Source organism: Aythya marila (assembly GCF_965140915.1).
Source record: "Aythya marila genome assembly, chromosome: 16".
Lineage (NCBI taxonomy): Eukaryota > Metazoa > Chordata > Aves > Anseriformes > Anatidae > Aythya > Aythya marila.
Window position 1 is genome coordinate 12812350 of NC_139057.1, and position 27612 is coordinate 12839961.

Here is a 27612-nt window from a genome sequence, read left to right on the forward strand (position 1 = left end):
TCCTTCGCTGTCGGCAAGTCCTCCTCCAACCAGGCAAGATGTCTATGCTGGACATGAGCGAGTTTGGGGAGGCTGCTGAATACCTCCGGAAAAGCTACACAGAGCAGCTGAAGCTTCAGACAATCCCATTTGATGGTAAGCCCCAAGGCACAGCCCCAAGGAACCCATGGCCGTGGCTCTCCTTGGAGATTGTCCCCATCCCTTCCCCAGGGCTGTTTCTCAGGGTGTTGCAGGTGCTGCAGAATTGCCCCCAGCACCCTGGAGGATCTCAGAAGGTTTCTGACTGTCCCCTTCTCTTCTGAGGTGCGGGAGGAGTTGGCCCATCATTTCCCCTGGCCCTGAAGGGCAGAAGGGCTGGGGAAGATGGGCTGAGGGACTGGAAGTGGCAAAGCCTTCTCCAGCTCCATTTCATTTTGGAGGTGTGCAGGGCTTGCTCTGAGGCAACCCGCTCTATCCCACACTTCTGGGCACTACAAACCAGGAGAGGGTGTTTTTGTTTTTGTTTTTGTTTTTGTTTTTGCTTCCTCTCACCTTTCTTTTTTTATTAGAGTTTGACTGCAAGCACATGGGAAGCAGCAGACTTCTGTCACACCAAAAGTTGATCCAGGCAAATTAAACAGCTGCCAAACATGGAAAAGGCAAATAAATCCCCACTCCTATGACCAAGGGCGTAGGAAGGAATAATCACTGTCCTGCCATGTTATCAGACTGCATTGATGCAGCTTTCAGTTGACACTTTCAATATTTTTCCTTTCCTTTCCTTTCCTTTCCTTTCCTTTCCTTTCCTTTCCTTTCCTTTCCTTTCCTTTCCTTTCCTTTCCTTTCCTTTCCTTTCCTTTCCTTTCCTTTCCTTTCCTTTCCTTTCCTTTCCTTTCCTTTCCTTTCCTTTCCTTTCCTTTCCTTTCCTTTCCTTTCCTTTCCTTTCCTTTCCTTTCCTTTCCTTTCCTTTCCTTTCCTTTCCTTCTTCCCCCCCTCTAGGAAAGAAGCGTGCTTGGATCCCAGATGAGAAAGAAGCTTACGTTGAAGTGGAAATCAAAGAAAGCTCCGGTGGCAAAGTCACTGTGGAAACCAAAGATAAGCAAGTAAGCAAAATACCTTTCCTTTTCCGAGAGCCAGCAAGTGTGTGCAGAGGGGGGATACGCGTGACAAGATCACGTCTGGACCTAGCCAGGCTCTCCCTGAGAGCCCATCCATGCTCAGCAGTCAGTTGTCCCCTGAGGGCTGGCCGTGCTGTTTGTCACACCGCCGTGTGTCGGCACACACAGGACAACAACTTTCTGAGCATGCCAACCGTTCAGCATCCCCCCTCTGAGGGGCTGCTTTCGAACCCGATTTACCGGGTGAGATGGGTGGACGGGACAGCGGGCCGACTCCAGCACAGCCCCTTGTGCTGCTGAACTGTTGCTTTGCCAACCTTGAAGGTTGAAACCAGAGGTAAGGAGCCAAGTCCTGCTTGTTTTAGCCTGAATTTGCAGCAGAGACAGCGGTGTTGGGGGAACAAGCAAAGAACAACTGTACGGGGGCCGTCACCGTGCCACTCGCTGCGTGAACATGACTGAAGATTTGTTCTTTGCCAAATGCTAGGGTGGTGTTGGGCACTGAGGGGCTGATTCTGAGCCCTGTGCTCCCTCCCGCAGCCCAGTGGCTGCTCCCACCGCTGCCCTGGGGAGCAGGGCTGAGGCCGGCAGGCTGGGGTGGTGCAGCTCCAGCTCCCCAGCAGTGGGGGGAAGGCGAAGCAGGCAGCCGTCAGCTGGTATTTCTCCAGATAACATCCATTATGAATAGCCACAAATGGGCTTAATTAATGTTCCCTTCTCGGCTGTGGGAGCTGCATGCCCATGCAGCGCTGCTGCTGTGCAGAGACTTGCACTGGTGTAAAATGGGGAAAAGAACAAGGTGCTGGCCTGGCAGTAAATGATAGACGTCGATGTTTTTATTTCTTGTCTAGTCTTAATGACACTGAGAAGTGCTCATGCCTGCCCAATTGAAGTGTATGCAATTGCCTATGAAAAGTGTAAAGGTTTTAAAAAAATTTTTGTCTGAAATTGGGGAAATTTTTCTTCCTCCATGAAATTTTCCCTCCATGAAAGATAATTTACAGTGAAGGAGGGCGTCAGTTTGAAAGGTTTATTTTCCTGTTTAAAATGCTCTGGTTCGAGATCTTCAGATTATGCAAACAAAAAAGTTTCCAAACCCTTTTTGCCGTTCCCTCTTGAAACTATTTTTTAAATTTGTCATGGATTTGCAAAATCTCAAGCTATACAAGCTATACCTGCTGCCACTGGAGCCAGGGTTCCAACAGAAACAGTTTCAAGAGAGAAACTCCACCCTCGTTCTTCTATTCACTTTCTGGCTTTTAACATCTAACACCTTTTAACGTCACATGCTCAATACCTGAAAAAAAAAAAAGAATCTCTTTGAAAGATATTGTTTCACATGCACTAACAGGCCCATTTGCTAAATCCAGCGCCTTCCATCCAGATATGTAAGGCGATAGTTCCCCAGGGCTTGGATTTACGGGATTAAATAGATGCAGCTAGAAGTGGTGGGGTCTCGTTTCAGCTGTTTGCCCAAATAACCAGAGACCCCTCTGGTGGGCTGAGGGATGCTGAGCACCTTGCGGGGCCAGTGCAGTGCCATTTCCCCTGTCCCGTGTGTGGCCATCCCGGTGGCACCTCTGGGAGGGCAGAAGGAGGTGGCACCTGCAGGGCAATGTTTCCATGGGGGTTGGAGGTTGGGGGGTGGCATCTTGGTGCCCCCAGGCTGGGAGCCCTCCTCAGCTGTGTCCCTGGGGAGGGACAGGTTTGGGGCTGCTCCTCCCAGCCTGGGGTGCTACCACCCTGCCACCCCAAAATGGAGGGCAGCCCGTTGGACTGGGGGAGAGGGTGCCCTGGAGCCAGCCCCAACGCCCCCATCCTTGCTGTGGCAGACGCGGGTGGTGAAGGAGGACGAGGTGCAGCCCATGAACCCCCCCAAGTTTGACATGATTGAGGACATGGCCATGCTGACGCACCTCAACGAGGCCTCCGTGCTCTACAATCTCAAGCGCCGCTACTCCCACTGGATGATCTACGTAAGCCGCCGCCGCCCGGGGGGACCCCGCCACCCTCACCCCACCATGAGGGAAAGGGGTGCCGGGGCTCCCCTGCGCCTCAGCCGCCCCCTTCCTGCCCGCAGACCTACTCGGGGCTCTTCTGTGTCACCATCAACCCCTACAAGTGGCTGCCCGTCTACACCGCGCCCGTGGTGGCGGCCTACAAGGGGAAGCGGCGCTCCGAGGCCCCCCCTCACATCTACTCCATCGCCGACAACGCCTACAACGACATGCTGCGCAGTAAGGGGCCCACCGGGCACCATGGTGGCCATGGGGATGGGGGGAGGCTGAGGGATGAGGTGGGGGGCACTGTCACCAGCCCTGAGGGGGTGAAAATGGTGGAGTGGGCAAAACCTTCAGGCATCCCCACTGACTGCCTGCTCCTTCCCTTGCAGACCGAGAGAACCAGTCCATGCTCATCACGTAAGTCTCTCCCTGCGCCTCCCGCCCCCCATCTCACCCCCAGCCGCCATCCGGCTGCCCTCACCAGCAGCACCCCCTGCCTCAGCAGGGCCCCCAGCACCTCACACCCCCACCCCGGCAGCTGTCAGCCCGTCCCACGCCAGGTGACAGTGCCAGGCTGCCCCGCACCCCGACAGCTGCCACCGGGCTCCCCGGCCGCCCACCGGCACCCATCCCTGGACCATGGCGGGCGGAGATGGAGGCTGAGGCCAGGGGGGAGATGGCGGCATCGGCAGGCGGAGGGGTGGCGGGCGATGTGGGAGGATGCAGGCCAGGTTAATTTCAAGTGACATATAGATAAGGGCTATATAAAGGACTCTAAAGGACCCCCGGCCGCTGCCAGGAGCCACGGACATTTTTAGCCTCGGCCATAGCCTAATTAGGTAACGCAGGGGCTGAGGAGAGATGCTTGGCTCTGGTCCTGCGGCGCTGCGCTCCCCAGCTCCCCCCGCTCTTTGTCATCTGGGATTACAATAGGGGAGCGGCTATCTATAGGGATGAGCTCAGCGGGCCTGTGCAGCCGGCCAGCCAGCCAGGCCCTACGCTCATCAGCCCCTGTGTGGGCACTGCCTGGGCAAGATCAGCCCCGCCGCAGCACCCTGGCCGTCTCCAAGCTCCCCCAACAAAGCGGGGCGTGCTGAAACCAGCCAGCACACGGCCCCGCGCTGATCCGGGACAGCTGAAGCCCCGGGGCGAGGGCTGCGTGCCCGCCAGACAAAGCTCGGCACCGCCTCGGTGTCTGCTGGCACCCCCTGACAGCCGGCTGCGTGCGGCCCCGCAGCACAGGCAGGCAAAGCCCAGGTTGGCGGTGGGTTTGCTCCGGAGGATGCGGAGCAGGGTTTTGCTTGCCTCTGCGGGGGCCCAAAGGACACCACGTTCGCCCTCGCCTCGAAAACTGCTGCCCAGGATGGCAAGTTGGTAGCCCCGTCTCTCCCTGGTGCTCCTCTTCTCCTACCTAGCATGATGCGTGGGGTGGCTGGGCAGCCCCGGCAGGTTGGCAGGGTCTCTGTTTGAAGTTTTTTTTTTGCCTGTTCTTTGCCTCATGTCCTTGATCTGTGTATTTCTGTTACTCTAAGCGGAGAATCTGGTGCTGGTAAGACTGTAAACACCAAGCGGGTCATTCAGTACTTTGCCATTGTCGCAGCCTTGGGCGACACACCGGGCAAGAAATTAGTAAGACCCTCTTTTGAAAGAAATTCTTGCTGTTTTATTCCTTCCTTTTTTTTTTTTTTTTTTTTTTTTTTTCATTTCTTTTTCCTTTTTTTCCCCTTCCCTCTTTCTTCTTTTTACTTCTTTTTTTTTTTTTCTTCCCCCAACTTTTTGCATTTGGAAGCGTGTTTTGGTCTGACCCACCCAGGGCTTGGCTTTTCCCTGACTTTTGAACAAGCAAGGCTTGAAACAATCTTGCTCAAGGGGGAATGGATGTTTTTTTAAGTGGCTGCTCAGACTGAGCAGCCTGGAAGAGGTGCGTTAGATGCCCTCTTCATCTTCTCTTCCTTCTTCCACACGCCACAGATCTTCTTAAGGACCATTAAAGAAATGGAGTAAAGCTGCCATTACCCACCTTGTCTCTTTTAAGCCTTGCTTTTCGTCCTTTTCTCCTTTTTATTTTTCTCTTGTGTTCATCTTGACCCTTTTCTACCTTGTGCTTTTCTTGCTTTTGTTTTGATTCTTGCATTTCTTTGGTGCTGGTTATTTTTGAGCTGCTCTTGCAATTGCTTATTTCTTCTTGACATGTTGAGGCTCCAGCCTGCTTTCCCCTTACAGAAGCAAACTGGCTGCTTTAGGTATCAGATAAGCCATACTTCAGCATTATTTTCTTTACTCTTCTTTGGGTTTGGATTTAACTCTTCTTGCTTTTTGATGCATTTCCTCATTTTCTTGAGCTAATCTATTTAACAAGTTTTTGGCATATCTTAAAAAATTTAATCCTCCCATTTTTTCTTGGACCGTTTTTGACACTAAGTGGCCGTGTCCTGCTTTTCTGACCATGCTTCTTGTGGCTCTTGCTTGGCTTTTCCAGATTCTAAAGACAATTTTCTTTTTTTTCTCTAGGCAACTCTTGCCACTAAAACTGGGGTAAGTGTTATGGACTCTTAATCTTTAACGCTGGGGGCAGAGTTCAGCTGCACCAGAGCTCCAGCAGGACAGCGGGGAGTGCCAATGCGGGGCAGCAGTCCTGGCTCAGCCATTTCAGCAGCTCAGTTCAGTGCCCTTGGCCCCCAGCTTCTCCGTCCAGCACTGAGGGGTGGCTTTAGCTGATGCACATAGTCAGCTGCCTTCATGCCCTGTTGGGTGGGAGACGCTTGTTAATACGTGAGGCTCAGGAAAACCATTACTAAGAGCCAGCTAGTTGGAGGACTGAGACTGTGGTTCTGGTGCAGCCCATGGGGCAGCCCCCCTGGCATCTCGCAGGCAATTTTTGATGAGATTAGATTTAAATAGATCAAAGGATATCCAAGAGACAAGATAGAGTCTGCTAGCAAAGCCATGATTCACAACAGCTCCCTGTCTCTTTTGCCCTTTACACGCCTGAAGCTGCAGAGGTGGGGACCAGTCATGGCCCCAGCCTTGGAAGCCCAGAGCTGGTGTTTCGCCTCCAGCAGGAAGGTGCTGTGAGCTGTCATGGTGTCAGGGAGCAGGCACAGAAAGGCTCTCTCCTGACAAATCCTGCAAGTGCCAGTGCTACCAAACTCTGCTGCTGTTGTCAGACCCCAATGTCCTTCATGTGGCTTGGCAGGAGTCTCTCTCTCTCTTCTAATTCTTCTCCTGCTTTGTCTGTGTTAGGTGGTGACTGTCTCTGTCTCTTTGAACTATGTGTATGAAACATGAATAGAAAAACAAGGTTATGGGGAGATAAATCTTGGGGTTTTCTCCAAAGAGCTCCAGAGAGTTCAGAAGATGACACCAGCTGGGACCTGCAATGTGTCCCCATCACGCTGTGGCCCTGCTGTGCATTTTGTTAGCACAGGGAGTCAAGCTTCTTTTCTGCATCTGTTTACTTGCAATTTGCTGTGACTGGAACTCTCCAAGACTTTGGTTTGGTGGAAGGGGAAATGCCTGACAAAGAGCCTGAAATGCTTCAGACTGTTGTGGTGGCAATGTGTGCTTGCTCTTGGTTTGCACATTGCAGCAGCCCAGGAAAGGGGCTAAGGACCTTGTGCAGAGAAGCGAGTTTAGGCAAATCTCAGAGAGAACTTCACTGCAAAATCCAGCTCTTCTGCCCCTAAATCCAGCTGCATCCCCTCACGAGAAAAGGAGAGGCCTCAGAAGCAGCAGGCTCTAAAGACAATTAATGAGCATAGCATGCAGACGGGACAAGGAGCCTCATGCTCCCTTTCCCTGCAACATTGGTGACAGATCCCCTCCAGCTGGGCGAGAGCTGACACAACCTTTGGTTTTGTTTTCCAGGGAACCCTCGAAGATCAAATCATTGAGGCTAACCCAGCTATGGAAGCTTTTGGCAATGCCAAAACAATAAGAAATGACAACTCCTCGCGTTTTGTAAGTGTCGTAGGAAGACGGAATGCTCATGTGCAGCATTTATGTAACTGAATGCATCATCTGTGGTATTTGTGCTTTTGTTCAGTGGAGTATCTAGCTGCAGAGCAGACACCTAGCTCTTCCTCTAATGGGGTTGGTCTGCTAGGGCCAGGCTTCTGCTGGCTAAATCAGCGCAGTGGGTGGTGTGGTCAGTGTGAATTGCCTGCATCACAGCCTGGGGCTGCAGTCAAGTCCCTTACAAGTCCAAAGCTGAGGGGCCAGAAAGCACAGCTTGGAGTGCTGCAGTTGGGGCAGACAGGCATGCCACTTCCAAGCAATATCAGCCCTTTTGCTAAGCCCAGCCTGGGTCTGCACTGGGATGTGGAGCTCATTGACCACAGGTGGCTTTGATGGCTGTTTGTGTGCCTTGAGAGGAAAGGAGGGGCTCAGGGGCTGAGGTTGCCCAGCACATGATGAACAGGAGGCTGTGGACAGGCTCAGTGTCATACTGCCCTGCGGGAGGAACAGGCCTGAGGACAGGGATTTATCTGCTGTGAGTGGAATTTCTGCCTACCCAGTGTTTAAAGACCTAGGCAATACTGACTGACCCTCAGCACATTACAAACAAGAGAACTTCACCAACCTATCCCTCACTGAGCACAGTTATTTGCCTGGCATCAGCAGAAACCTAAGAAGTGGGGAATTACCAGTGTCCTGTAGCTATCTGAGGTTTCTAGGAGCTGCCTGGAATCGTGCCTGTGTAGCCAAGCCCAGTGCTTACCTCCTTGTAAACGTTTTTCAGGGCAAGTTCATCCGCATCCATTTTGGCCCCTCAGGGAAGCTGGCCTCTGCAGACATCGACATCTGTGAGTAACACGTGCCAGCTGCAGCGGGGAGGGATTTCTTTCTCACTATTTCTGCTGATGCTTGGTCAGCTCCAGGGAAAAGCAAGCCCTCCTTTAACCCCTCTGCCCTATTTGCTTCTAGATCTTCTGGAAAAATCAAGAGTGATTTTCCAGCAACCCAAAGAGCGAAGCTACCACATCTACTACCAGATCCTCTCTGGGAAGAAACCAGAGCTGCAAGGTAAGGCAGCAAAAGTTGCAGCATAGCCTTTACAGTGTGGCAGCTTGAAAACAGCCAGAAAGAACTATGTTGTCAGGGTCCTGCTCTCCACAGAGCTGAGCAAACCCAGCTCACCATGCAGGTATGGCCCTCAAATGCTTTGATGGCTGTGCAGGACTGTAGGGTTGTTGGACAATTCATGGTAGAAGGGATTTAAAGATTTTGTCTACTCTGGCCTCCTTTATCTTCACAGACTGAGAAACCAGTCACTTCAGTCTGAAAATTAAAGCCCTTTCTGCAACTGTCTGGGAACAGGGCAGACATATCCTAAATGTGTTCCCCAGGACAGTCTCAGCTGACCCTGAATTTGCCATGGGGCCACTCTTGTGCTCTGGGCAGCCCTGCCCTCCAGGTGCCAGGTTGCACAGAGTGCACAGGAAACCTTTGTCCACTGCAGAAGGATGGCTGGCACGACGCCCTGGGGTGGTCAGCCTTTTGGCTGCAGGCTCTTGAGCCCGCTGCTGGCTCCACTACGATACCTTATTAGGTAGTTCTGGAGAGCTGTGCTGAGCAGTAATCTTATCTGGTGGTCACAAGGGCATGGATGGCCACTTCTAAATCAGTCTACCGCCAAACCATCTCCCAAGATAGCAACCAGGAGGAACATCACAGAAGGGATTGACCCATATGAGGGCCTGCCTGGGCGTGCAGAGATTGTCCCACTGGTTGGTGCCATCTAGTTGAGGCCACCGTGGCCTCACCTCTTCATCTACATCCAGCGTTACCCCTCTTTTACCCAGCTTCATCTCAGTCTGGCCTCACCCTCTGCATGTCTCCTCCCCTACAGATATGCTGCTGCTCTCCCTCAACCCCTACGACTACCACTTCTGCTCTCAGGGCGTAACAACCGTGGACAACCTGGATGATGGCGAGGAACTCATGGCAACAGATGTACGTGCGCTTCCTTCATGCCACAGAACCAGAAGTGGGGGCCTTAGGGAGGGCACGGCCTCACAACCACACTCATAAGGACATGTCCTGGCTTTTCTCTGTCCTTCTCTAAATTAGCTGTGGGCTCCTTCTGGTTCATTGGCAGTTGCTCTGCATGTGCTGTGAGCCTACAAGAAATGGCAGGGTGACTGATCCCCCGTGAACAGCCTCTTCCAGGCACAGAAGGGACAGGAGGTCTCTGCAGTAAGAAGCGGCTGTAGTGCATAAGCACTTCACAGAGCTCCCATGAGAAAATGAGAAATATGGTCCCTAGACCTCAACTCAGAAAACCTAGCTGTGGATGCTAGGCTGGTCTTTTTGCTTTCAGATGGATCTTGGGAAAGTTGAACTCACATTTGAAATCCTGTGGAGCAGGATTACTCAGCTAGGTGCCCACCAACTAGAGCATCCTGCCCTACTCAGCCAGTAGAGCCTCAGGACAGGGAGAGCACTTTAGGAGGCAGTAGGAGCACCAAACCTCATCTCAGATCCGTGACTTTGTCCTGTTTATGCTGCTTTGTCTCTCCTCAGCATGCCATGGATATCTTGGGCTTCAGTAATGATGAGAAGTACGGCTCCTATAAAATAGTGGGTGCCATCATGCACTTTGGCAACATGAAGTTCAAGCAAAAGCAGCGGGAGGAGCAGGCAGAGGCCGACGGCACTGAAAGTAGGTGTTGTTTTTTTGTTGTCGTTGTTGTTGTTTGTTTGTTTTTTCTTCTCCATGATACCTGACACCCAGTGTGGCCTTTACAGAATCACAGAATCACAGAATTTCCTAGGTTGGAAGAGACCTCAAGGTCATCGAGTCCAACCTCCAACCTAACGCTAACAGTCCCCACTAAACCATATCCCTAAGCTCTACATCTAAACGTCTTTTGAAGACTTCCAGGGATGGTGACTCCACCACTTCCCTGGGCAGCCTGTTCCAGTGCCTCACAACCCTTTCAGTGAAGAAGTTCTTCCTAACATCTAACCTAAAACTCCCCTGGCTCAACTTAAACCCATTCCCCCTCGTCCTGTCACCAGGCACGTGGGAGAACAGGCCAACCCCCACCTCGCTACAGCCTCCCTTGAGGTACCTAAAAAGAGCGATAAGGTCACCCCTGAGCCTCCTCTTCTCCAGGCTGAACAAGCCCAGCTCCCTCAGCCGCTCCTCGTAGGACTTGTTACATGCAAAACTCTCTGAGAGCAGACTGTGATAACACCCCTGGCCTGGTCTGTGAAGGTCCATGATCACAATCCCTAGCAGTCAGATCCCTAGCAGTAGGTCTTAGGACTTACTTTGGGTACACAGAGGGGCTTGTCTATAAGCAGGCATTTTTGGGGACAGACTCTTGCAAGAAGTAGATGTTCTCATTTGCATCAGACCTGTCTCAGCCACAGCCCATCACAGAGTTGTGATAGACGTCAAGAAACCTGCCAGTACTTCACCTTGTTCAGTGTTCTCATGCCCTTGCTCACCAGAAATGTGAACACAGGATTCTGCTGCTACCTGGTAATTAAAGAAGATTGTGATCTAGTAGAAATTATTTCCCTACAGAGCTGTTTTCCTTGCTACAATCTACTATAGTCTATGAAAGATAAGCAAGAAAATCCCTTTTCATCTGATCAGTTGAAATTTTCCGCATGGGAATCCAAGCTCCCACAGGAAAATGCGTAGAGATTCACAGATCAAGAAGACTGGAAACCATACTGGGGGCAGCAGGTCTATTAAGGCTATCTCCAACAAACTCTGACTTCTCAGGCAGGAGGTCCAGACTTTAAAAGTAAAATATGATACCCAAAGCAGGAAATCACAATACAGAGACTGGAGCAGACTATGCAGCAAGTGGATAAAATGATATAGTTAGTGTTGATCAGCAGAAGAGCTGGTAATATATATTTTTTTCGTGGCTTACTTGCTGGCTTCCTCATGCCTTCCAATTGGTTTTCAGGTGCTGACAAAGCTGCCTACCTCATGGGAATCAGCTCAGCTGACCTCATCAAGGGGTTGCTCCATCCTCGTGTGAAAGTGGGCAATGAATACGTGACCAAAGGTCAGAATGTGGAACAGGTGGGTGTGCCAGGACACAGGCTCCCTGCTCATACTGGTATGTGTCTCCTCTGTGGTCAGGTCTGTTGTGTAATGTTTTCTGTACAGGGTGCATCGTGCTTCAGTTCACTCTCTTGGGCTTGGGAAGAGACTCCAGAGCACCATAACAAAATGTGTCTACAGTTACTGGCTTTTAGTAGCTAGAAAAATTGGTGGCAGGGCTGGCAGAAAATTTTGGGTGTTAACCAGGGCTGGAGTTTCAGTTCAGTGTCTTTGCAATGTGGGCTGGATCACAGCCAGAAGAAATCCAAATTCTATGGGTCTTCTTCAATCCCAATCCCATGAAGAGTTCAGCTCTGACAGAAATCTCATCTAAATCACTGATCTTGTGGGAAACTTAAATGCAGCAGAAATGCATCCTGTCGGCCACATCAGAGTTAGGAATCTAGACCTGGCACGGATGGAGCTCTCTTCTGCAGCCTACTCCCTACAAAATCAGGGAGAAGCATGAGTGCTCATGACCTCATCTCTGTTTGCCTCGGCAGGTTGTCTATGCTGTGGGAGCCCTGGCTAAAGCCACCTACGATCGTATGTTCAAGTGGTTGGTGACTCGGATCAACAAGACCCTAGACACCAAGCTGGCCAGACAGTTCTTCATTGGAGTACTGGACATTGCAGGCTTCGAGATCTTTGATGTGAGTTCTGTAGGCCCTCTGCAATCAGGGGAATGTGGTAATGACACAGCTAGGTCCCCTAGTGTCCGACAGCTTTCCTCCAGGAAACTGTTGGCCTTGATAACAAAAAGAGCTCTTGCATGAATTCATTTGTCTAGAATAAACAAATAGCTCACTACTACTGTTCTAACATTGCTGTGGGCCCATCTCCAGTGAGCTCCTGGCTACTTGTTCATGTAGCAATCCAGCTACATGAACAGCTGATGAACAGCTACAATCCAGCTACATGATCATAGCACAGCTTGCTCTTCACACCCAGACAAAGCAGAACAATGACTCCATTCACCTCTGGAGCTCCTCCTGCTGAAGCAGGTTGGTTTTGTTCTTGCAGTTCAACAGCTTCGAGCAGCTGTGTATCAACTTCACCAACGAGAAGTTGCAGCAATTCTTCAACCACCACATGTTTGTTCTGGAGCAAGAAGAATACAAGAAGGAAGGCATTGAATGGGTCTTCATTGACTTTGGCCTGGACCTGCAGGCTTGCATCGACCTGATCGAGAAGGTAAAGCATGAGCCAGGCCACAAAATTGGTATTTCTGGTAGGCAGCTTGTTTGCAAAGGCTGAAACAGTGAGAGGTGCTCTGCTACCAAAAATGAAGCAAGTCCCTCTCCCAGTCAGTAGCAAGTGCACAGCTTTGTTTTGCCTGCATTTATAATCGAACCTGCAGCTCATTAGGCCCTTTTTGAGACGAATTTTGGTGTTGTAAAACCATGGCAATTCCATTCCTACTCACTGGTGAGCCTGGTGGGGCCTTTTCCTCCAGAGAACAGTGATCTCTGCCCCCTTTTCCCCACCCTCATTGCTTCTTATTGGGGTGTTTACTGATTCAGAGAAGCTTGTATTAAATTTTGGAAACCTTTTATGGAGGAAACCCACCTTTTTTTGGAAAGGGGCACACCTGCCAGGATACAGGAGAGGGCCTCCCCTGCAATAGAATGGATCTGGGCAAGACCCATGTCTTGCAGGCCCGGCCAGTCTCACTCTGACGGGCTGGAAAATGGCAGCAGACCATGCAGCCTGAGGTACACCAGAGGAGCAGTGAGAGCTTGCCCCATGGTAGATGTCCTGCACTATTTGTCTGAATGAGGACAGGACCTCCCGGGTCAGACCTTGCCTCGCCTTGCCCAGGAGCACAGAGAATCCCCTGTACTGGGATGGCACCTGGCAACACTGAACTCAGACCTCTTTATACCACCTTTTTCCTGCAGCCACTGGGAATCCTGTCCATCCTCGAAGAGGAGTGCATGTTCCCAAAAGCCTCTGACATGTCGTTCAAAGCTAAGCTCTACGACAACCACATTGGGAAATCACCCAACTTCCAGAAGCCCCGTCCGGATAAGAAGCGGAAATACGAGGCCCACTTTGAGCTGGTGCACTATGCTGGTGTGGTACGTCCCTTGTCAGCTCTTCTGCAGCAATCGCACTCCTCCTGCACAGCTGTGCTTACCTTTGCCTCTCTCGTTTTCTGACAGGTGCCCTACAACATCATTGGGTGGCTGGACAAAAACAAGGACCCCCTGAATGAGACAGTGGTGTCCGTCTTTCAAAAATCCCAAAACAAGCTCCTGGCCTCCCTTTACGAGAACTATGTGGGCTCCACTTCAGGTGAGGAACAACTTCATCCTCCTTCTAGCTGTTCCTCCCTCCCTCCTTTTACAGCAAAGCCCTATCATGCACACCCCCAGCTGTGGGTGCAGCATTCCTGCACCTAGCAGGCTGGGCAAAGGCAAGACCCACATCAGCTCTGGAGGAGCAGAGCTGGCCTAGGGGCTTTAGGTGGGTGGGCAAGACCAGGCTGAGCCTGTGCAGTGCTGTCCTGGTGGCCCTGCCAGAGGTAACATGGGTTGTGTGAAGGGCGGCCCTGTTACCCAGAGCTGGGTGCTGTGGGAGGAGTTTTTGGCAGTCCAAGGCTTTGCTCTGCAGTGTGGTGCTACCATCTCCACTTTACAGAGAGCAGGGGCTGTGGGCATTTCACTGACATTTTCATTGCAGGTTTGCTTGGAGGTGCTCCTGAGTCCTCCAAAGTGAGCTGACATGTCATTATTTGTCATTAATTGCATGTTTGGTCATGTAATTAATCAATATCTCAACCCTACAGAGGAACCTCACAAACCGGGGACCAAGGAGAAACGTAAGAAGGCAGCTTCCTTCCAAACAGTGTCCCAGCTACACAAGGTAAGAGCCCGGCCCTCATCCAAACCCATGAGGGAAGCGTGTTCAGAGCATCCCAGTATCAATCCCACTTCCCTTCTGAGACTCCAGGGTACCTTACACACCAGCTCCTGGGCCTTGAAGAACCCCAAGGCCTCCAGAGAGTTGTCTTGGCTAGGCAAAAGCTCCTAAATATCTTCTTGCCCCTGGCAAAGGTTGGCTCTGGTCCTGGCAGAGGCCCTGTCCCCGTGCTGCTAGGGAAGGACACGAGGCTGGGGCTGGTGCTGCTGCTGCCCGCGTGATGCCTGTGCTGCCCGGCAGCTCCTTCGCCTTTGAGAGAGCGGCAGTTAAGACTTGTAGTGATGTTTAGATAATGTATTACATGAACATCACTTTAAGTCTGTGCTACTTCTCTCCTCATTCTTGTCGGCGGGAAGGCCAGCCTTTGGGCAGAAGAAAATGGAGGAGCATCTTACGGGTCTCTGAGCAGGCGGCTCTCTGTTCTGCTGTTCAGGGGGAGCTATGTGACAGCTCAGGATAGCTCACACCCCTGACCCCATGCTCAGAACAGGAGTTATTTGTCCACCCCAGAGCTTAAGCAACTGAAAAACAGCTCAGGGGTATCTGTGAGCCCAAAGCTGAGTCCTGCTGCGACAACTTTATGGTTCAAAGAGGGCAGCATTTCTGATAGGACCACTGACAGCTCTGGTAGCCAAGGAGTTTCCTGAGGGCAAGGTCCCTGACCCAGCCCTGTCCAGGGAAACGTGATTTTCTTTGTTCTGGACAAGTCACAGACCTTGGGGAAGGTGTCTGTGGTGAGAAGTTGCCCCACACTGAGGCTTTCCAGAGCTGGTCCTGGACAGGCTGAGCCTCTGAGGAGGGAAAGGCAGCCTGGAAAGACCAGAGATGCAGATGTCTTTTCTGCAAGAAAACGTAAAGCCAGGAGTCATCCCAGGATTCAGGGCCTATGACGGTGTTCTACAGGGCTCTAATCCCAGAGACCCAATCCCACAGTCCAGGCAGGGCACACAGGCCTTGAAGCAGACGTTCACAGAGCAACCCCCATGAGCCAGACCTGGGACAAAGCTGGCTGGCAGGATGCAGAAGGCCCAGGCTGGCTTGGCAGGGCCCTGTCACAGCCAAAGGGCATGGGCAGCACTGTGGGGTACAGGGAAAACACAATGAGATGGGGGCTGCAGGCAGTGTGGATGCCAGCACTGGGCTTGCAGGGTGCTGAAGGGAGGGCTGGTGGGCACCAGCAGAGGCGTATGCCAGAACTGGTCTCAGTCCTGTGTTCCTGGCTCTTCCCTGTAGCCAAATTTTACTTACAAATACTGGTGAAGCATCTGGCTCCTCTCTGGCATAGCAAAACCAGCAGGTGCTTATCGGTACGGCTGCCAGCCCAGTCCTCTCTGCTGCTGCACCAGCCTGGCAGAAGTGGTGCTGCTGTGGGGCGGGGGATGTCCGGGTAGCAGAGCAGCACTGAGAGCAGCGAAGCAGGAGGAAATCCCTCCTCTCCCGTGAGCGGTGGTAGGGGGCTCACAGGGTCTGCTCTCTCCTGCCCGTGGGGGGAATGTGCTGGAGAGAAGTGTTGTAGGGGCAGAGGCATCACCTCATGCCTCATCCCCCATGTCTGCCCTACAGGAGAATCTTAACAAGCTGATGACCAACCTGCGCTCCACTCAGCCCCATTTTGTCCGCTGCATCATCCCCAATGAGACAAAGACCCCAGGTAGGCACGGCACAAGAGAGCACCCTGGCAGGTCCTTCAGGTGACAGCCCTGCACAGCAGCTGGCAGGGTGTCCTGCCCAGCTCCTGCACCCACCAGCAGGACCTTTCCTCGCAGCAGTTCTGCTGCTTCTGAGCCCTGGCCCCAAGTCTGTGTGGAAACCACCATGCCCCTTCCCAGTCTCTTTTACTGGGGAACAAGAGTTTTGCCAGGCTCCCAGCTGGGCTCTGTGCTGGCAGTTGGGCTGCCTTGTGCCTGTCTGGCACCGGGCACAGATGAATCTTTCAGACCAAATTCCATCTTTTGGGGCCTGGGCTGCAGCACCAGTGCTCATCATAGACAGGTTAACACCCCTGCTCAAAACCAGAGGCTGTTCGCAGAGCTCAGACCCGTGCTGCAGCTGCACTTCCCCATCTGCTTGGGCTGAGCCCCTGCTCCATCCCTGCTCTCCCCCCTAGGTGCCATGGATGCCTTCCTGGTGCTGCACCAGCTGCGCTGTAACGGTGTCCTGGAAGGTATCCGCATCTGCCGCAAGGGATTCCCCAACAGGATCCTCTACGCAGACTTCAAGCAGCGGTAATTGCCTCCTCTCCCCTCGCCAGCTGCCAGCACGTGTTCTGGGGGGAAGCAGGCTGCCGTGGCTCTGATTTGCCCCTCAGCTCGTGCCCGGCTGCTGTGAGCCACCAGCACAGGGTGTGCGCAGCTCAGGACAGCTCTGCTGGTGGCTCTGGGGAGCCAGTCAGGGGTAGATTGATGCCTGGCCTGATGAGACAGCAGGGTTGCTGAGTTTTAAGATGCTGCATGCAGGGCTGATGCGGGTGGATGGTGGCCAGGCTCAACACCTCTGATCCTGGTTCTGATTTCCCTTTGCACTTGGGATCCTTGTCATTGCCCAGCCTGACTCCATCCACCCTGCTTGGGCTGCATCTGGCCCAGGCCAGGTGAGGCCAGCGACCTCCTCCTGCAAAGCCCCCCTTGGGTACAGGGACTCAGTTCTGGCTGGGATCCCTGGGCTCTGCTCTGCAGTAAAGCCCGTGCTTCAGCTGGAGCCCCAGCACATGCTGCAGTGACAACTCCCAGGGGAACTGGCATGGCCTGGGTACAGGGACAGTGACAGAGCTGTCAGCTCTGTGCTGGGGTTCTCTTGCATGCCGTCCCTCTGCTCTGTGCCTGCAGCTACCGTATCCTGAACCCAGCAGCCATTCCCGATGACAAGTTCGTGGACAGCAGGAAGGCCACAGAGAAACTGCTGAGCTCCCTGGAGCTGGATCACTCCCAGTACAAGTTTGGTCACACCAAGGTGAGGTCGGGCAACTGCTGGTCCTCGAGAGGGAGACCTTGTGGCTCCTGTCTCTCTGCAACCCCAGCTTGCTGTCACTGCCCAGCCTGCTCTCTGCCTGACCACAGCTCTGCTGAAGCTCTGGATGCTTTGTGGGCTGAGTGTGGCCCCTGAAGGGACTGAGGAGGGCAGGGGGAGAAGCAGGCTGGGCAGAAACAGGTCTGAGCAGAAGGTCACTGCTGCCTGAGCTTGTATCATCCAACACAGTGGCCAGTCCCTGCTGGGCGATGTGAAGGGAAGGGCACAGGGCCAGGAGATCTGGTGCCTGGCTGTTTCTGTGTCCTGTGTGGGTGAATCTTCAACCAGTACTGAGCATGGGTGCCTGCCCATGCAGGGCATGTTCCTTCTGCTCCATGTATCCCTGCTTCGGGCCATGTTTTGTAGCCCTGTCTGACAGGTCACGTCACCCCTGAGCACTGTCCTCTGTGCCATTGACTCTGTTCTCATGCCCTTGCCTGCAGGTGTTTTTCAAGGCTGGTTTGCTGGGCTTGCTGGAAGAGATGCGAGATGAGCGTCTGGCCAAGATCCTGACCATGCTGCAGGCCAGGATCCGTGGGCATCTCATGCGCATTGAGTATCAGAAGATCATCAGCAGGAGGTAGAGTTTTGGGAGGAGACAGAGCTTTGTGAGCACCTCTTCTTGTTCCCTCTGTGTTTCAGTGGGTTTGGTTTGTGGGTCTTGCCTGTGAGTGGGAATGGAAGGGATGGAGGTGGACCTGCAGGGTCCAGCACAGGCCCGACAGGGACAGTCACCAGTCGCTGTATCTGGGCTGGGGAAATTTGGTTTCCACTGGAAGGATTCAGTGAGATGCAGATGGAGGAGAAGTGGCAGCCAGGCCACACCACTCATCCCACCGAGGCCACTACAGTGTGCTGACAGTGTGCCATTTATGCAGCTCTCTGCCACTTGGTGGGGAACAAAACCATCTCCAAAATCCTGCCAAAGCTAGGGGTCTGCTGCAGTGAGGATGGGAATCTGCACGATGACGATGCTGTGCTTGTATCCCTGCAGAGAAGCCCTCTACACTATCCAGTGGAACATCCGGGCCTTCAATGCTGTTAAGAACTGGTCCTGGATGAAGCTGTTTTTCAAGATCAAGCCTTTACTCAAGTCTGCCCAGACTGAGAAGGAAATGTCCAACCTCAAGGAGGAGTTCCAGAAGCTGAAGGAGGCTCTGGAGAAGTCAGAGGCTAAGAGGAAGGAGCTGGAAGAGAAGCAGGTCTCCATGATCCAGGAGAAGAATGACCTGGCTCTGCAGCTGCAAGCAGTGAGTGCCTCACCGTGTGCCTGGTAGCACACAGAATGTGCAGGGTCCTTGGGTGGGCAAAGGAGCAGAGAGCACCAGATCCCTCCTTCAGCCTCTTGCCACAATCTGTTTGAAGTGCAGCGTTGGTCTCAGTGGAAACCTGAAGCTACATCACAGACTCACTGTCTTATGGGAATTCATGGTCCCCTATCTTTGGAAAGGGTGATGTTGTCATGTGGAGGTGGGAGGGATGGGAATGTTTGCTCTCTCAGTTGTGGCTAATTGGTGGCATTTCTGTGTCACAAAGTGTCAGGCCAGTGTCTTCTGCTTCTGGAAAGATTTGGTTGCCATTAGCTCTTCACCCCAGTCAGTGTTAGTTGTTGTCCCACAGTCCGGCATGGATCTCCTGATACGCCTGAGCACCTCGAGTTTGCTCTGTCCCTTCCACAAGGAGAGCTTGACCCATAGCCAGGGCGGTGTGGCTGATCCTGCCGGTGTGCTCCTGGGGCAGTGGGTGAACACCTGCTCTCCTTTGCCTGTCTTAGGAGCAAGACAACCTGGCGGATGCGGAGGAGCGCTGCGACCTGCTGATCAAGTCCAAGATCCAGCTGGAGGCCAAGGTGAAGGAGCTTACGGAGCGTCTGGAGGACGAGGAGGAGATGAACTCAGACCTCACTGCCAAGAAGCGCAAGCTGGAGGACGAGTGTGCAGAGCTCAAGAAAGACATCGATGACCTGGAGATCACACTGGCCAAGGTGGAGAAGGAGAAGCATGCCACGGAGAACAAGGTCAGTAGCCCTTTCTGCAGAGAACAGCCTCGTTGCCAAGGGGCCTCAGTGCTTGTGGGGGCACAAAAAAGAATCCCTGGGGATGAGGCTGGTGGTGTGAGGGAGGTGAGGCTGGGTAGAGGGCAAAAATATGTGGGAGAGGGCGAAACCCTCCAGTGTCCTGCCTTATTGCACGGGAGCAAATGAGCAAATGGTTCTGTGCATTGGCAAATGACTTGGGGTTTGGGCAGAAGCCTGGCCAAGTGGAGAGGAGCTGGCTGCTGCTGAGGTGCCGAGCTGCTGCTGAACGTGAACTCCTGCCCTCCATGGGCCAGGCTGCTGGACTGGCTTTGCATCGCTTGTCTCAGAGAAGATGCACTCAGTTTGTGACTTCATTGATCTAGGTTAAAAACCTGATTGAAGAGATGGCTGCCCTGGATGAGATCATTGCCAAGCTGACGAAAGAGAAGAAAGCGCTGCAGGAGGCCCACCAGCAGGCCCTGGATGACCTGCAGGCTGAGGAAGACAAGGTCAACACGCTGACCAAAGCCAAAGTCAAACTGGAACAGCAAGTGGATGATGTGAGTCATGGGCCAGTGACAGTGATGTGGGAGAGGTTTGAGTCACACACCTCCAGGAGAGCACAGAGGCTGCCTCTGAGTGGGATCTGGAATGTGTGATCATTATCAGATCCCTGTTGAATATGGCCAGGTGATAAATAACCCCATTGCCAAACTTCCCCTGAACCACGAGGTGGTCCAGAGGACCCCATGTAGTCCATGGGTCCTGGGCTGAGGGCATGGAACTGGAGTCTAACTGGGAAACAGCTGTGAGTGACCCTCAGGGCTGGGTGAAGTTCCCACAGCAATGGACAAGGGGAAGGTCAGTGGCTACCAGGGGTCCTTTCCCTCCCTAGCCTGTCTCCCTTCATTCTCCAGCTCGAAAGCTCTCTCGAACAAGAAAAGAAAATCCGCATGGACCTGGAAAGAGCTAAGAGGAAGCTTGAAGGAGACCTGAAGTTGACACAGGAGTCCATAATGGATCTGGAGAATGACAAACAGCAACTGGAGGAGAAACTCAAAAAGTGAGTGAGTGACAAGTACTGGGGCTGTGTTCTTACCCTGCCAGGCCAGTGCCCACTGCTAAACCCAGCGGACACGTGCTCTCTGCAGGGCGTGCTGGGATGTGGCTTGGAGCAGTCCAAGCAAATGGACTTAGTTTTTCCGGGCACTAAGCAGAGTTGACATGGGAGTTGGTCTCCTGAGGAACAGAGCTGCACAGACAAACAGATCATGGTGCTATAGCTCGTCCTCTGTACAAATTTGTCTGGCAGGATCCTAATGCAGAGCTGGGACCTCATGGCCAGTTCTAGCTGGGGATCTGTAGAACAGTACCAAGGGGGATCCCAGGGAAAACCTCAGAGCCAGGCTGTCTGCCAGTACGGCTGTTCCAAGCCTCCTTCAGAGCAGTCCATGCGCTGCTCTTCACCCCAGCGAGCACTTTCCTGTGTGGCTTTGTTTGTTTTGACTCTGGATCTGGGTGTCTCAGTGCAAGGAACAATCTTCCTCTGACTTCAGGACCTGGAGGGTCTTGGTGGGACAGTGCTTGTCTGACCAGAGACTCTGCCTTCTCTCCCTACAGGAAAGACTTTGAAATGAGTCAGCTGAATTCGAGGATTGAAGATCAGCAAGTGATTGAGGCCCAGCTGCAGAAGAAGATCAAGGAGCTCCAGGTATGGTGGGAAGTGTTCTCACAGCCCAGGAGTCCCGAATTCTCATCAGACAGAATGCGTGGGGGGAATCTGCACGGGCTGGTTCCTCTCTGAGCATGGGGACATCTCTTCAGCAGTGGGACTATGAAAAAAGCTGGCAATGTTAGTTGAAGGAAAGCCCTCACTCTAAATGTGGTGGAAAGAAAGATTAAAGAATGAACTCATGAGGTGAGCACCAGAATGAGGAACAGCTTCTGGGGTGTAGCTCTTTATCCAGGCTAAGATCATAAACACAGTCCCCAAGCTCTCCAGACCAAATCCAGTATGTTGGGCTTCCTTCTAGCAGAGACAGATGCTCAGATTCAGGCTTCTCAGTGATGGGAAGCTTACATCAGCCTGGATGCTGATGGCAGGGTACAGAGGAGAGCAGCAGCTCAGTGAAGTAGGCTACCAGGGGGCACTGGGCATACCGGCCTCCGAGAATCCCAAAGCAGCCCAAGAATTTGCTCTGGGCCAGTGCCTTGCTGCTCCCCAGCATCAGAGGAGATGCCTTGCTCCGTTGTGGGGAGCAAAGATGCTGGAACTTCAGCTGGTGCTCGGAGCATCTGCCTCATCTGCCTCAACTTGTCCTGTCTCTGCCAGGCCCGCATTGAGGAGCTGGAGGAGGAGCTGGAGGCTGAGCGTGCTGCTAGAGCCAAGGTGGAGAAGCAGCGGGCAGAAGTGTCCCGGGAGCTGGAGGAGCTGAGCGAGCGCCTGGAGGAGGCCGGCGGAGCAACGGCTGCACAGCTGGAGATGAACAAGAAGCGGGAAGCAGAATTCCTGAAGCTGCGCAGGGACCTGGAGGAGGCGACGCTGCAGCACGAGTCCACGGCGGCCGCCCTGCGGAAGAAGCACGCAGACAGCGTGGCGGAGCTGAGCGAGCAGATCGACAACCTGCAGCGCGTCAAGCAGAAGCTGGAGAAGGAGAAGAGCGAGATGAAGATGGAGGTGGACGACCTGTCGTCCAACATCGAATACCTCACCAAGAACAAGGTGGGTTCCAGCTCTGCGCAGGGCAGCTTCATCTCCCTTGTGAACAGGTAGCTGTGACTCCGGCGTCAGTGCAGCTTGCTGCAGTGTGTTCTGCACGGCCATGCCCTTGGGCTGTTGTCCTCTTTGTCATGGCCATGGCCCTCTTGTCCTCATCAGGACAAGTATAGCTTGTCCCTATGCCACTGTGGCAGTGCTTGCAGGATGCTTTGCTTGTCCTCCTCAAGTCTGGAGGATTTGGGGAAGACTCTGCTTGTGAGAGTGACTGCAGAGACGTGAGAGCTCTGCCAGGCTCCTCCTCTGCATCGTGTGCACGTGGGATTTGCTGAGCAGGGCAGCGAGGTCCGAGGGGGATGCAGTCACTGAGCCCCTCGGGGCAGAGCTGGGTCTCACGTGGGCCTTGCTTGGTGCACGCAGGCCAACGCCGAGAAGCTGTGCCGCACCTACGAGGACCAGCTGAGCGAAGCCAAGTCCAAAGTGGACGAGCTGCAGCGACAGCTGACCGATGTGAGCACGCAGCGTGGCAGGCTGCAGACAGAGAACGGTAGGTGGGGGCCGTGTGGCTGCTCCTGCACTGGAGCATCTGAGTCAGGAAACTGCAAATATCAGGGGGAGCTCCGTCTGGCGGGGAGGGGGTGAGGTGTCCATGTGTCCATGCTGTGCCTCTGGCCAGGCCTTGCAGGTGCCGTGTGGCTTGGCAAGGGAGGGGATTTCTGCAGTGATGCTGATCAGCTGGTGCTGGGAGGGACATTCTGTGATGTCCGGCATCGGAAGGAAGGGTTCCTGGCTGTCTTGCTTCATCTTTAGCTGCTGAGGGACGCCTCTGCCCGTGGGCCCCAGCTTGCCTGACTGGGGATACAGCGGGGGGCTGGAGGTCTCCACACAGCTGAAGGCCACAGGCTGTGTGCGGGCTCGTGCCTGGGTGCTCGGCCCCAACGTGGCTGTTTGGCTCTGTCTGAACCCAGGGGAGCTGAGTCGGCTGCTGGAGGAGAAGGAGTCGTTCATCAACCAGCTGAGCCGCGGCAAGACCTCGTTCACACAGAACATCGAGGAGCTCAAGAGGCAGCTAGAGGAGGAGACCAAGGTGAGGCTGCTGGGGCACGGCTGATCTGAGTGGCTCCAAGTGACACAGATGTCAGGGGATGGGACACGTGTGACAGTAGGCCAGCTTCTGGTACTGACGAGGTGGGACACTCAGTACACACACAAGCCCCTAACCTTGGGAAAACAACATCCTCCCCTGCTGCCCCAGCCCACCCCTGCACCCCAGCACGTCCAGGAGCTGCTCCGTTCATGAGCTGTCCCTTCCTCAGAGCAAGAACGCCCTGGCCCATGCCCTGCAAGCCTCCCGCCACGACTGCGACCTGCTGCGGGAGCAGTATGAGGAGGAGGTGGAGGCCAAGAGCGAGCTCCAGAGGAACTTGTCCAAGGCCAATGCAGAGGTGGCCCAGTGGAGAACCAAGTACGAGACAGATGCCATCCAGAGGACGGAGGAGCTGGAGGAAGCCAAGTAAGTCTCATGTCAGGAGTAGGTTCCTTACAGGTGACAGGTTTCCATTCAGGGATGGATCTTTCCCAGATCCGGGGCTGTTTGGGCAGGCCGTGGCCTTCCCTGCTCAGAGCAGCAGGGTGGGCTGGCGTTTGGGCTGGGGGCGCTCACCCCTTGCTGCTGCCCGCAGGAAGAAGCTGGCCATCCGGCTGCAGGAAGCGGAGGAGGCGGTGGAGGCTGCCCACGCCAAGTGCTCCTCGCTGGAGAAGACCAAGCACAGGCTGCAGACAGAGATTGAGGACCTCTCGGTGGACCTGGAGCGAGCCAACTCTGCCTGCGCTGCCCTGGACAAGAAGCAGCGCAACTTTGACAGGATCCTGGCTGAGTGGAAGCAGAAGTACGAGGAGACCCAGGCAGAGCTGGAGGCGTCACAGAAGGAATCGCGCAGCCTGAGCACGGAGCTCTTCAAGCTCAAGAATGCCTACGAGGAGTCTCTGGACAACCTGGAGACCCTCAAGAGGGAGAACAAGAACCTGCAGGGTAGGGCTGGGCTAAGGCTCTCCCCGCAGGCTCCCTGGGGCCCTGCTGGCAGGGGCAGCCTGTGGCTCCCATGTCCTCAGCACAGAGACAGACGTGTGGTGGGATGGGCGTCCTTCTGGGCAGGGAACAGCCCTTGGTGCTAAGCCTCAAGTGGCCCATTTCCTTCAGGCTGTGGCACTGCATCCCTCCAGGAAACAAGCACAGGGCCTGTCCTCTTCATGGGGACACTGGGCAGATGGACAGTGACATCTGACTCTTGTTTCCACATGGTGTGTGTTTTGCTTAGAGGAGGGCCATGGCGTGTCACTGCTCTTTGACAAGTGGGTGTCCCTGGCTCCTCACACCTCTCCTGTGCCCTTTCTCTTCCTCTCCTTCACCCTGGCTGCAAGGGAGTGCAGGAGAGCCCAGCAAAGGGGCTGATGCCCATTCCCCAGGCACAACCTCAGCACCCAGACTGATGCTCCCAGAGGGGCTGGGGGGACGTAGGCCCAGCCTGGGTGGGGGGATAGGAAAATCCTGCATGGGGCTGGCCCTGCAGACTTGCTCCTGACCAAACCCCTTCTGCTCCTGCCAGAGGAAATCGCTGATCTGACCGACCAGATCAGTATGAGTGGCAAAACCATCCACGAGCTGGAGAAGCTGAAGAAAGCCCTGGAGAATGAGAAGAGCGATATCCAGGCAGCGCTGGAGGAGGCCGAGGTGGGTCTGTGCTTCCCACCGATGCTCACAGGTGCCTGCTGTGCCTGAGAGCCCCTGACCCACCCTGCAGTGCCAGTGGGGTGGTGCTGGAGCAGCAACTTGCAGCTCTCTGATGCTGTGACAGTCCTGAGAGCCAGGGTGCACCCCGGGTCCTGCTCATGGGGGCTGTGCAACCTCAGCAAGGCACTGGGGTGGCTCCCCGCAGCTCTGGGCTGGGGTGGCCGGAGAACTTCCCCAAGGGCCCCCTCCCCCAGCTGCTGCTGTCTTCAGGGAGCCCTGGAGCACGAGGAGAGCAAGACGCTGCGCATCCAGCTGGAGCTGAACCAGATCAAGGCTGACGTGGACAGGAAGCTGGCAGAGAAGGACGAGGAGTTCGAGAACCTGAGGTGTGTGCGGAGAGGGGACAGGCTGGGCCATCGCTGCGGGGCAGAGCTGGCACCATGGCCACGATGGGACAAATACCTCTGGCCATGGCTGCCCCAGGCCAGGTGTCCCCACGCAGAGGGGGCTGATGCTTTGTCCCTCCTGCAGGCGCAACCACCAGCGGGCCATGGACTCCATGCAGGCCACGCTGGATGCTGAGGCCCGGGCCAAGAACGAGGCTGTCCGGCTGAGGAAGAAGATGGAGGGAGACCTGAACGAGATGGAGATCCAGCTGAGCCACGCCAACCGCCAGGCCGCCGAGTTCCAGAAACTGGGCCGCCAGCTGCAGGCCCAGATCAAGGTTGGGTGGAGGGGCCTTGGGGCCACCCCTGTCACCCCCTCCCCGTGTCCCCACTGACCCCACGCTGCCCCGCAGGACCTGCAAATCGAGCTGGATGACACCCAGCGCCAAAACGACGACCTGAAGGAGCAGGCGGCCGCCCTGGAGCGCCGCAACAACCTGCTGCTGGCGGAGGTGGAGGAGCTGCGGGCGGCGCTGGAGCAGGCCGAGAGGAGCAGGAAGCTGGCGGAGCAGGAGCTGCTGGAGGCCACCGAGAGGGTCAACCTGCTGCACTCACAGGTGAGGGGCTGCCCACCGCCCCCCGAGAGCCAGGAGCCCATCTGGCATGGCCGGTCCTCATGGCACTGCCCATCTCTGCCCGCAGAACACGGGGCTGATCAACCAAAAGAAGAAGCTGGAGACCGACATCTCCCAGCTGAGCAGCGAGGTGGAGGACGCCGTGCAGGAGTGCCGCAACGCCGAGGAGAAGGCGAAGAAGGCCATCACGGATGTGAGAGCGGGGTGGGGATGGTGGCGCAAGGGTGCCCAGCACCTTCATAGGGCTGGGGGGGTGGGAGGAGAGGGGAGGGTCTCGGAGCTCCTCCGTGGAGTCCCTGTGTCTGGCAGGGCTGCCCGGCCTGAGGGTGATATCTGTGCACTGGCCTTGCAGGCTGCCATGATGGCAGAGGAGCTGAAGAAGGAGCAGGACACAAGTGCACACCTGGAGCGGATGAAGAAGAACATGGAGCAGACCATCAAGGACCTGCAGATGCGCCTGGACGAGGCGGAGCAGATTGCTCTCAAGGGGGGCAAGAAGCAGATCCAGAAGCTGGAGGCCAGGGTAAGGAGGCAGGGGGCAGCCCCCAGGTGACAGTGGGCGTTGCAGGGCCCCTGACCTGCCCCATTCCTCCTGCTGCGCTGTGAGGGGCAGGCCCCAGGGACTGGTAAGCCTGGGGTGGCTCAGCCTCCGCTGCAGCTGGGAACGCAGAGTGGCCTTGGCTGGGGCTGGCATTGGGTGCCCCTGCCTGGGGAGCAGCTCGTGAGCTGGCCCCTGCCTCCCGCAGGTGCGTGAGCTGGAGGGAGAGCTGGACATGGAGCAGAAGAAGATGGCTGAAGCCCAGAAGGGCATTCGCAAGTACGAGCGGCGGATCAAGGAGCTGACCTACCAGGTACAGCAGCAGCGGGTACAGCTCGGGCCCCGCCGGCCTCTGGGCCCAGCTCCCCCCTTTCTCTACCCCTGACGTTAACCAAAACCCCCAGCCCAGCACCTGGGCTCAGTGCTGGGGCCTGCAGGGCAAGGGGCCAGGCTTCATCCAGCATCCCCCCAGTTCTGTGTCCCTCTGCCCCTTTGGTGGCACCTCCTTGGCTGAGGGTGGGACACAAGGGGGTGGGGTCAACCCACGTGGCACAGGGTTGGTGGCTGTAAAGGGCCCCGGAACCTCTGGGACTGCTGGCACTGGGGCAGCTGCAGCCTGAGCAGGGCTGAGGGGTCTCACACCAGCACCGGGGTCCTGCTGACTGGGTCCGGGGCACTTGCAGACTGAAGAAGACCGGAAGAACCTGACACGGATGCAGGACCTGATTGACAAGCTGCAGAGCAAGGTCAAGAGCTACAAGCGCCAGTTCGAGGAGGCGGTAAGTGCTCGTCCCTGCTCGGCTCTCCTCGGGCAGCGCCGGCCTTCCCGGGGGCTGCCTGGGAGGCCTGGCACTGGGGGTGGTGTGGGGAGCGCACCCTACACCCCCCTCACCCCATCCGCGGCCCCCAGGAGCAGCAAGCCAACTCCAACCTGGTGAAGTACCGCAAGGTGCAGCATGAGCTGGATGACGCCGAGGAGCGCGCCGACATCGCCGAGACGCAAGTCAACAAGCTGCGCGCCCGCACCAGGGAGGCGATCACGCTCACCTCCAAGGTAAGGCTCGGCCCTGCAGCCCCCCCAGGCTGCCAGGGGAGCTGCACAGCACTGCCAACGCCCTCCTGTTTGGGAGGGGGCTGCACAGCGCTGCCAACACGCTCCTGTTTTCCACCAGCATGAGTAGCAGCAGCCAGGCTGCCTGCCCTGCCTGTCCCCAGCCACCCGCGGCACCTTGGAGGCCAATGGCTGCAACAGCCACCGCCAGCTTTGCTCTGCGTGAATAAACGTAGCTCTGCCAGGAGCGGCTCCTTTGTGTCTGTGATGGGTACTGGGGCTGCTGCAGCGAGCTGGGGTTTTTGGGGAACGCGCTTCACAGCCAGGCAGGGGCAGAAGGGACACAGGCCTCCCTGGGCCCCGCTCTACTGTGCTGGTTTGCTCTGGGCTTCAGGGAAAGTAGGAAGAGCCCCCCCACATTGCTCACATCAAAACT

General features: G+C 55.1%; 1 protein-coding gene across 2 annotated transcripts; it reads left to right on the forward strand.

Moving 5' to 3' along the window:
- On the forward strand, window positions 1–27426 carry MYH7B (myosin heavy chain 7B). Of its 2 annotated transcripts, XM_082773281.1 has the most exons (41): window positions 1–135; window positions 979–1082; window positions 2930–3073; window positions 3178–3334; window positions 3490–3517; window positions 4633–4729; window positions 5612–5635; window positions 6968–7060; window positions 7842–7905; window positions 8027–8125; window positions 8952–9055; window positions 9626–9764; window positions 11032–11150; window positions 11675–11824; window positions 12195–12365; window positions 13073–13252; window positions 13337–13469; window positions 13963–14039; window positions 15660–15747; window positions 16204–16321; window positions 16922–17045; window positions 17546–17682; window positions 18097–18352; window positions 18877–19119; window positions 19503–19679; window positions 20037–20182; window positions 20740–20830; window positions 21452–21841; window positions 22256–22382; window positions 22804–22922; window positions 23152–23348; window positions 23518–23867; window positions 24442–24566; window positions 24837–24952; window positions 25098–25290; window positions 25366–25569; window positions 25655–25780; window positions 25940–26110; window positions 26334–26438; window positions 26809–26904; window positions 27036–27426. In XM_082773281.1, exons 1-41 carry the CDS (start codon window positions 39–41, stop codon window positions 27300–27302), a joined length of 5946 nt encoding a protein of 1981 aa, XP_082629407.1. In that variant the 5' UTR covers window positions 1–38; the 3' UTR covers window positions 27303–27426. The 2 variants fall into 2 exon arrangements, with proteins under 2 accessions (XP_082629407.1, XP_082629406.1); XM_082773280.1 differs by lacking the exons at window positions 1–135; window positions 979–1082; window positions 2930–3073; window positions 4633–4729; window positions 5612–5635 and having other exon boundaries at window positions 3181–3334; window positions 27036–27410.
- Window positions 27427–27612: the final 186 nt, after the last annotated feature.